Source organism: Rosa rugosa, chromosome 3 (assembly GCF_958449725.1).
Source record: "Rosa rugosa chromosome 3, drRosRugo1.1, whole genome shotgun sequence".
Lineage (NCBI taxonomy): Eukaryota > Viridiplantae > Streptophyta > Magnoliopsida > Rosales > Rosaceae > Rosa > Rosa rugosa.
This window is the reverse complement of record NC_084822.1, coordinates 37,894,882-37,905,283: the sequence shown is the minus strand read 5'-3', so window position 1 is coordinate 37,905,283 and position 10,402 is coordinate 37,894,882. Positions and strand designations below refer to the sequence as shown.

General features: G+C 36.4%; 1 protein-coding gene across 2 annotated transcripts; it reads right to left on the bottom strand.

The window, feature by feature from the left end:
• Positions 1 to 250: 250 nt before the first annotated feature.
• On the bottom strand, positions 251 to 8,301 carry LOC133739987 (AUGMIN subunit 3). Of its 2 annotated transcripts, none has more exons than XM_062167815.1 (18): positions 7,952 to 8,301; positions 7,835 to 7,871; positions 7,655 to 7,758; positions 6,936 to 7,131; positions 6,490 to 6,556; positions 6,154 to 6,257; positions 5,392 to 5,476; positions 4,449 to 4,506; positions 3,800 to 3,931; positions 3,604 to 3,673; positions 3,098 to 3,155; positions 2,924 to 2,979; positions 2,547 to 2,699; positions 2,023 to 2,134; positions 1,768 to 1,909; positions 1,114 to 1,189; positions 753 to 848; positions 251 to 545 (listed from the first exon to the last, which is right to left on the bottom strand). In XM_062167815.1, the coding sequence occupies exons 1-18, from the start codon at positions 8,125 to 8,127 to the stop codon at positions 414 to 416; spliced, it is 1,854 nt and encodes a 617-aa protein (XP_062023799.1). In that variant the 5' UTR covers positions 8,128 to 8,301; the 3' UTR covers positions 251 to 413. The 2 variants fall into 2 exon arrangements, with proteins under 2 accessions (XP_062023799.1, XP_062023800.1); XM_062167816.1 differs by having other exon boundaries at positions 4,449 to 4,503; positions 7,952 to 8,298.
• Between the last annotated feature and the right edge of the window lie 2,101 nt (positions 8,302 to 10,402).

Below are 10,402 nucleotides of genomic sequence, written 5' to 3'. Positions count from 1 at the left end.
CAACCATGGTGGAGCAAAATAAGTTCTCTAAAGCAAATGCTCCACCCATGTAATGCCCAAGAAGCACAAGTGTAGCGTATGCAAAACTAGGAACCAAAAAACAAAAAAAAACAATAGTTGAACACCTTTTTATAACAAAACTTAACTACGGCAGAGGTACAAAACTAAAAAAAGTATTGGGACATTTTTAGTGACCACAGAGGACGAAATTTACCTTTAAAAAAAATATTTTGTTTATTCTACAAGATGGTAAAGAAAATTAAGACTCGACTAAATACACAATCACATATACATTGAACTTATAAGTTCGAGTCATCAGACCATAGATTGCTTGATAAATACAAAGATTCAGCTCTCACTCTCTATATCCAGCTCTCACTCACTATATCTCTCTCAGACAGTAGATGCACGAATTATGAAACCTGCAAAGCTCTGACTCGTGCAGTTAGCTCCCGAACTTGACTCCTCAAACGCTCAGGATTGCAGAAGAAATCAACAAACACACCCCGTTGAAGCCCAACTTCTTGGGAGTGGTGTTTAACTATCTGCATGCCATATACACAAGAAAAAATACATTAGGAATACCATTACTAAGGTTCTGAAAGTCCTCAAAATAAACAAATCTGCAACATATGTTTAGAACTATACTCGATTTCTTAATAAATTAACTACTCACAACGCCTAGTTGTGCTTCACAGGGCAGATCCTACTCCAATGAGGAGAAAGATGGTGAAACAAACAAAAAACTTTACCTCATTTTTCTTACGATGCTCTAGTGTCACCTCTTCAACTGCAGCTGAGAGTTTTGCATTTATTTTCTCCATTTCATCAAGCTCTTTCATCAATGGCTGGAAGGAACAAAACATCAATTGGCACAGGACCAAAGACAACAGAAAAACAGAAGAATTACCATAAATAGCTTGTCATGACCCATTCACATGGATCAGAAAAAGTAAGAAAAGAAAGTAGCATGCCTGCTATAACATGACTTTGATGCAATTAGAATAAGTTTGATGGTGTTCATGCAGAGTTACCACATGCTTGTATTCTCTCTTTCCACTACGTTTTGCATTCAACAGAAATGTTACATGAGTTTAATAGTGAGGTTCATACCCGAGATGTCAGTATTGGTTGCGCAGTTGTTGAAGATGCAAACAGCAATTTCTGCAAACTCTGAATTAGAGTGCACCTAATACACATAAACAAATGAGATAAGAAGCTTCCCCAAGAAAAAATAATTCAGCATACTTTTGCACAGAAGAGATCAGACTCAGTGTCATGGAGAAGAGACGTAAGGAGTCCATAGATATATAGCTATATGTCCTACCCAAATCTGACTGTACCCCCCCCTCATCCACTGTATAACCTGACAATACTCCAAGAACATAAGGAGTCCATTAGAAATACCCCTCCCAGGGTTTCAGAGCTCTTTCCACTAGATTGGCATCTGACCCATTCTCCTTAGTCCCTTGTTTTCTTCTTATCACAATGGCTTTCCAAAGGGAACCTCCACAGCCACTTGCCGAGCAAAGCCAAATTTTTTTTCTTCGCTGGGTTACCAATCCCCAGGCCACCCCCCCACACACCCTTTGTGACACTGTCCCAATCTTAAATGATCTGTGCTACCTTTCCCAGCCAATAGTGTATTAAAACAATCTCCACACAATGATAGGTATAATCAATTCATTTTAACAAGATATTTCTAGTCTGAGTCAATGATTGTTTGATTAGTATTCATATTATTTAAGAAAAAGTGGGGTAACTCACAGCTCGTTGACACATCTGCTTCTGTCCTCTGGAAGAGAGGTCTCAAGATCTGACTCAAGGGTCATCAAATCTGAATGAAGACTAGATATTTGCTGCACAATACCCGGAGCTGATACATATGTTGACAACCCAGCTTGAGCATCTACAGAAAGAGTATAGATAAACAACAAAAACTGAGTATTATCAATCAACAGAAAATCTAACACTCATTATATGCATAAATAAGCTTATCCAAAAAGATTGTACTGTCATTACTTGAATGGATACTCAAAAGATCTCTAACGCCATGCAAAAAGTGATCTTGATCATCCACTCCTCCTTGTTCTTGTACATCAGATGCAGCTTGGATTAGGGCTAGGCAACGACCCTAGAAAGATAACAAAGCAACGTCAGCTATATAGAAAAGAAAAAGAACAAATAGATAAAGGATAGAGATAATTCACTATAAGTAGGTTTCTATAAAAATTTGAAGCATAATCCCTTCCAAGTTCTGAGAAAATTCATAACCACAGCATTACATTAACGTGCTATCATGGAAGTTTTAGGTACATACAATATTTCATCAAACAGTAAGCCGCATAACCCTATAAAAAGTCAACTATTTTTTTCCCTTCCACTATTGATTAAAAAGGAATATAGAAGACTTAGTAAAGAAATAACTGAGATCTAAGAGACAAGAGACAGCATTTAATAGAGGTGGGAGATGTCTAAAAGAAGCATGTGAAACTAAGATTATTGTAGCAACGGGAGCGAGGGAGGGAGATGGATATATATTATACCACACGGCCTTCAGTTGCTGACAGGTAGGCTTGCACCTCTGATTCAATAACTTTCAGCAACGAATATGCTCCAAGCATGTGTTTCTTTTCCAACTGGCAAGCTAACTTTAACAGTTGGTGCCTCGCAAGTTGATTGACAAGATGATTTATAAACTGCCAAAAAGAATTTAGAAAACAAATGTTAGAAGATCAGAATGCTTAGTGGTATTAACTGACACTTCTCCTTCCATTGATGCTACAAAAAGAATAACTTTTAGTTGAAATTCATTCTCATGCTTTGCATATACTGCAAGAAATTATTTGCAGGGTTTAGAACAGAAAAGCATCTAGAAGATCACATAAGACAGAAATAATGGGAATTTTGTAGGTCACCATACCGCTTTCTGCCGGTTGATATAGTACTCTTGTCGCATGACCTTTAAGTCATAATCACCTACAAATTCATGAAGCAAGGTTAGTTAACCAGATAAAAAGAACTTTCTGACGCATAAAAGGAGAGTAATTGGATTTTCATTCATCTTAGATTTCTGCAATGGTATAGCTACCAATACCTTGCAATATGTATGTGTCTTGGAGTTGAGCCAGCTCCCAACAAAGATCCGGAATAGTCTTAAGAGAGATTAAATAAATAAAGGGACACAGTTAATATTAAAAAATAAAGTCAAACTAAATGAATGAAATAAAAACTCATTTTCTTTTATGAGTAAAAAGAACCACAAATAACAGAAGAAACTTGTAGGAGTATCAGAGTATGCACCCATTCCCAACCAAAAAGACGTACAGAGAAAAGGCCCAGAAAGTGAGACAGGACAGAACAATGCAAGGAAAATCTATTGCTTTAACTGAAGAATCCATAAGCCACCAGAGAAATATTTGAAGATTAACTAAACACAACATGACTAGTAGGTTGCATTTCTGTGATCCTTTTCTCAACACATACGTAATCCTCCAAAAATCTTTGGTCAAAACTATGACTACTATTGGTATCAATATTTTGTCAGAAGATTTGTATATAGCCAGTACAGTGCAGGAAACTTGGACCAGGACACATACAGACCTCAGATAACAATTTCTCTTCCTTGTTATAAGAATTTGATAGTTCTCCGACAAGTTCCGAATGTTTCCTCCTGTTCATGTATATCAAATCTGGTGTCAAACATATACTTTATAAAGTAGTTGATAGATAACATTAAAAGAAACCAATTCACAAACAGTAATCGCGTGAAAATTTCAAATGCATAATATGGTTATACCTAAGGGAATGAAGATCAAGATGAATGTGCGCTTCATCTGATGAAACTTGAGATTTAAGTGACATTAGAATAGCTTGTTGCTTAGCATTCTCAACTTGAGCTTCCACCCATTGTCTTTCACTTGTCCCAAAACTGCACAAATTAGACAGTTGCGCAACATCCTCAGGAATTGTAAAATTATAAACAATTCCAGCATGAACTACACAAGAAAAGAAAAAGAAAATGTACGTGATACACATGTGCATGAACAGAGACACAGCGATAGATGCAAAACAAAGCTAAAATACAATCGAAATCTCTAAGTTGTACCTCTCAAGCGTCAGAAAAATAAAAACAAATAAAATAATAATAAAGTATTCAGCTATTAGGATAATCCTCTAACTGCCACCATAGTTCAAAATTAACTATCAATTTCTTGTGAATTCTTTGTAACTTCTCAAGGCATTGAAGTAAGTAGAATATAACCACAGTTCTAGTTTGTTCAATGGCAAACCCAACTATTGCCCAGTAGTTATGCCCCTACTTAAATAATCCTGAGTCTGCCACTCATAGGGGATGTACATCAGAAACCTGTCCCCAGAATAAGTAAGCTTATCTCTACCAATTAGCATAAGCATAAAACTTTGTGAAAAGAAAAGGCATTACATACATAGAACGCAGTCGTTGCAATTCTGAGACACGTTGATGCTGGGATTTTTCTAAATCTGCTGCAACCAAAAGACCAGGAAAAGAGAGTCAATATCTGCTACTCTTTGTAAGTAAAGAAACATAAAACATCTTAATACGAAGAGAATCTAACCAGAAAATTTCATTTATTCATAACCATCAACATTGTTACATCAAAGACATAGTGATACAAGCATGTATTAAACACAAAAAGAGGGAGGAAAAAGAAGAAGTTAAAACTGAAGAATATTGCCTTTATTTTCCTTTTGAAAGTCTGGCAGTCGATAGGAGGGAAAATACTTTTATGGCATACAAAATGATTGCATTACACTATCAACTCCAAAGCAATGTGTATATATCACTCCTTTCATTGGTTCATTAAATTCATGACTTTTAATAGAACATTTTCAAATGGAAAATAGCTTATGGTACCGTCTGAGACATCAAACAGAATCCCTATACTATCCCAACAACCAAACTTGATATGCAACACTAAGAAATTGGAAAAGCAATGTGTATATATCACTCCAAAGCAATGTGTATATATCACTTCTTTCATTGGTTCATTAAATTCATGACTTTTAATAGAACATTTTCAAATGGAATACAAAATACTTTTATGGCATACAAAATGATTGCATTACACTATCAACTCCAAAGCAATGTGTATATATCACTCCTTTCATTGGTTCATTAAATTCATGACTTTTAATAGAACATTTTCAAATGGAAAATAGCTTATGGTACCGTCTGAGACATCAAACAGAATCCCTATACTATCCCAACAACCAAACTTGATATGCAACACTAAGAAATTGGAAAAGCAAAAAACTGGAAATTGAATATTGAAAAGTTTAATGAGAAAAGAAGGCAAAAAACCACAAGAATGAAAAGTGAGAACACAAGCTGTAGCCAGAAATGATTACCTCTCACAATGATATTTGAGATGTCTTCAAGACTCACCCACGAACACTTGGACTTTCCATCTTCAGCAACTAAACGAAAGGGGCCCTGTTCATATCCTTTAATAAGACCTTTTTTCCTTTTTAATAACTAAAGAAATAATAGATTACATGATACATGAGGAGTGGATGAAGTCCAGAGAATCACTGGAGAAGTGGAGAGGCAAAGAAAGTATAGCCGAAGAAATAGGAAGTCAAGAAATCTATAGGAGATGAGAAGGAACATAGTTTAATCAGAAGAATATAGTGCTAACAAAAGACCATATCACTCCCCTACGACTATCAAAACTTACAGGATAAAGTTACATTTAAAAAAAGGCAGGATAAAGTTTCATTAGGGGAGCAATGTGAAAACATATACTTGAAATCTGTATTTTATCATTTTTCTTCTATTAAGTAAAGATTTTTAAATTACCCACAACCGAATGAGCTCATAAATTTACCCAACAAAACATTGAAACTCGCAGAGAATTAAAATCTACTTTTCATTAGACACGATTCTAGAAATAAAATCCAGCATACAATTTGTTGAAAACTCAAAAAGGAAGGTTGCAGAAGGCTTCCTAAGGTTATGTCCTAAGACTCCTAACTGAAAGCAACACTATGCACAATCCGAAATTAGACTAGCAGAGTGGCAGGACTTTAAAGGGCTTTAAAAAGGCACACTCATATATCAACAAACATTAGATTAGAAATTCCTTCAAGGGGAAGAAATTATCCGCATACCGTGTCCAACTGCTTAGCAAACCACTGATTGAGCTCCTTTATACAGGATGAATCTCCAAGCAAGTACGGATGAAAGTCTGAATATGCTAAATAGATTCCATCCCCTGCAATTTCAGTAGTGCTAAAAAATCAGCAAAAGAACAAAACAGAGAAGGAATGAAACACTAACTAGAAAGATAATGGTCTTAATTACTTCTCCAGTTGTGCAGAGATTCCACAATCATTTTCGTACTAAACTATGAAGCAATATAAAATAACTAGGTAGGCAGTGGCAGAGAATTTCCAAGTATATTCAGATGGCCAACAGAAGTACTATAAGGAAGAAGATATTAATACCATCCCCAGAGTGATAATGAGCCAATTCCTGTGCTGTAGACGCAATCCTTCCAAGAACTGCATTCATCTAAATCACAGCAACACATTTATAAAACTTCAGGAATGTTTAAGTGAAAACAAATAGATATAAGTATTTGTGTCTCAAGAAAATAAAAATTAAAACTGTGCATGCTATAAACTAATACTTTTATCAATTCGTCTTGATCTTTATGCCACCTACTAATAATGCATTGATGTCTGTGTATTGAAAACCAAACCTAAGGAAACCAAATTACTAACATATGAAGAAATTACATGCCATCAGACTTTTCAGTAGCAGATTTTCCACAATGCGCGACAACACCAATGTGCAAATTAGTCAGATCCATTTCAAGATTGGTCGCATGTGACAGAATATATTGGAACAAATCTAGCTATTCTAGTTAAGGAGCCTTCTCTAAATATACCTGCAAATTTTTTGCGGAAAGGGTGTCATCTATGGTAGTAAGGTGTCCGTTAATAGTAGATGTTGTAGCAACTCGAGCCCGTCTACCTTGGATCAAAGCAGAAGCTTGACCAGTAAGCATGTCAAATTGAGAATCCAGATGTCTAAGCTGCTTCTGCAACTGTAAAGCTTCAGATCTATATGCCAGAGTTGCATCCCTAAGGAATAAAACAAGTCCATAAGTACTGGGAGCAGGATAACACAAATGCATCAGTAGACGAAAAATTTACAGCTTCAAATGGAAACCAAGAAGATGGCAGCAGGTGGTTCTGAATCTCAAGACGAATACTAAGGAACTAATCACTGGTACATCTGAGAGAATATATCATCTTTGCAGACCTAAAACCAGGTTCTCGAGATGTAATGAAGAAAGAACCAAACCAAAAAAAACTCTAGGTGATGCAAACTTACAACGTATGATACATTCCGAGGTTAATTTCATGCAAACAAGTAACTGAACCCCCGTTACGTTCTATCTTAGTTGTAATGGTCATTCATATGTTACACTAGAAACAAGAAATGTAATGAAATCCTTGCTCAAGCTGATTCCATCAAGTACAGACAACCACATTTGCATAAACCTAAACCCCACCGCATCAAAAATATCTTCTACATCCTCATAATAAATACATAAGTCAACAGAATACTGCTAAGGAGCAGAATCAAGAATCGAGAAATTACCGAATATCTTTGAGTCCCTCTTCAGCTGCGAAAACCGCCTCCTGGTTGTCTCGGCTGGAAGAAAAGGCAGAAATGCTATCATAAGCAAAGTCCAAATCTTCCCCCTGCAAATTCAACAAACATCAAGCAATGTGCACACTTTAAAGCTCAAACCAGACGAAAGAAAAGTGCCAATTTTACCTCTAACAGCTTTCCCTCCTGCAAAAACTGCTCGTACCTGCACAAAATTCAATCACAAATTCTTGAAATTCAAGCAGATGATTAGAATAGACGCTCAGAGAGGGAGAGAGCGGTTACCGAGAGAGCTCGGTGAGGGATAGAACGTTAGAGGGGCGGAGGCTGGAGCAGACCCAATCGAGAATAGGTCGAGCGTCGTCGTATTGAAAAGGCCATTCGAAACTGTCGGGGTCCAATGCATCGGCGCCTTCGTACCCCAAATCGCCCAACAGCGCGCACAGTGTGGCTCCGCTCATTCCCGATCGGAATCTCCTCTTCTTCAGATCTCGTCGGTTTTTCCTTTTTCGAATTTCAAATTGCTGCCGGCACCACACTCACTGATAGAGGATAGAGAATAGAGACAGAGAGGAAGAAAGGTTTGCACACTTTTGGCGCTAGAGTGGAATTTTACTTTACCTTCACCGGTTTATCTTACCGGTAACACATCTTTTTTTACAGTATTATAATGTTCAAGGCGTTCCGTTCTTTTTTTTTCGTTTGGTAGAAAGTATGAAACTTCATTCGTGTAAATCAAGGAGAATGATAATCTAAACTTGTAATCATATTCGTAATATATATATATATATATATATAGAGAATTAATCATTACAGATACAATGATTTAGAGCGGCTTCAAAGTTTGTTATTAGCAGTATTATTTGGGATTCTTCTCTTTGCACGGAGTATAAATCTAGGCCAATTAAGTTGATGTTCTTCACTTCTTCAATAAAGTGGAAGGTGATTCTAAGTTATTGATCGACGTTTTTATATGCATCTATATCTACTGCTCGATGCATTCGTGCCTTGGTCCATGGTATCCATCTCTAGTAGATTCTTTCAGCCAGGGGAGAGACCCTGGAGTGGGGCTAGTGATGCGGATGCACAGGGACTTCGGCCTTTGAAGGCCTTCAATGTTGTAACACCTATATATGAAATGTTATGAAATACATACCAGAGTGTTAATCTAATTCAATTGGTGAAACAATTGCAATGTTTCACTAGACTTGTATCGTTTATTTTTAATTTGCCATTTTTTTTTCCACCATGCTTTTCTTCTTGATCTTTTTTTTTCCTACTTTTCCACTATTGTTTTTCTTACTTTCTTCTCAGTTTTATTGTTTTTAACCAATAAAACTTTTTAGTTCTTTCAATTAGTAATGCCTCATTCAAATTTTCATATTAGGCCTTCGAAATCTCAAAACCAACTCTGATTCAGTATATAATTTTCCAATGTCTCCTTACATACGGGGATTTTTGGGGCCAATAATTTGGCTCACCGCCATGAGTCCAAGTTTTTTTTTTTTTTTTTAGGTAGGGGATCCGGAGGGGGGTTTGAGGAGCTCATGAGTCCAGTTCGATCTTCTCACTATTACTTGCATTCTTTACACTAATTGACTGCAGGTTCTGTTTTTCAATTTGATCAACTAGGAGAATACTCGATAGAGGATTCAGTTCGTGACCGTCACTATATTACATCTACCAACGTTTATCGTCCTATGGACATATAGACATGTTTCTTATTTTACTTCACTGGTTTATGACTTTATGTTTAGTGTGCACTTCGTGATAGAGTTCAGAAGATTGAACATTGTCTTGAGAATCTGAGGAAACGGGTTGAGTAATTGACTGTGCGGGTAAGAGCTTCTCATCTTGCAGAGAGACAAAGAGAGATAGCTTAACCCTTTTTTTTTTTTTTGAAAATATGAAAGAAAAATTACAAATAAGATTGGGATCTTATACAAGGCTTTATAAAAAAAGTAACAAAAATAAAATTTAAGGAGAGAAATTATTACACCAAACACAATTTTGGGAATAAGATTGGCCTAGTTTAGCAAAGTGATCTGACTTCAGCTTAGCTTCTCTATAAACATGATGAAAAGAGATGGTTGTAAAACTTAAAGTACACAATTAATATCTTTGCAAGAGTGTGAACAGTCTCCAAGAAATCTTGAATTGACGAACCATCTTGATAAGCAACACTGAAACTCCTTATACCTCCATGCCAGGTCGGTGAGAAAGGGCTAAACTGCATGTCGTATATATCAAGTCAAAAACTTGAACAGTTGAACCACTAATTTTCTCCTCTATATGATCATATCTATTCTCTTAAATCGATCAATGACATTTACTTCTAGTGACTCTGATGAACATACTGTTCTAGGCGCGCGGCTACTAACAAAGCTGGCAGTAGTGATCTGTTTGGCTTTTTATTAGTGGCTCTCTAAAACCATTAGGTCCCCAAATTTGAAGATTGAAGGAATACGACGGCTCTCTCTTACTATGTATAATCCAATTATGGTCAAGTTCATTTGCATGAAGCATCAAAGTCACCATATCAATCGATTGATATGGTGACTTTGATGCTTCATGCAAAAGCCATCATTTCAGTGGGAAATTAAGAACGGTGGAATTTCACATGATTGTACGTAGTTGCATAGCTACTTTGACACAGTTCGTACGTTGCCTACATTAGCTGTCTGCGCTTGTCTTGATGAACCCTTTGGAGCTATAAGGAGCAAAAAGCCAAAAACA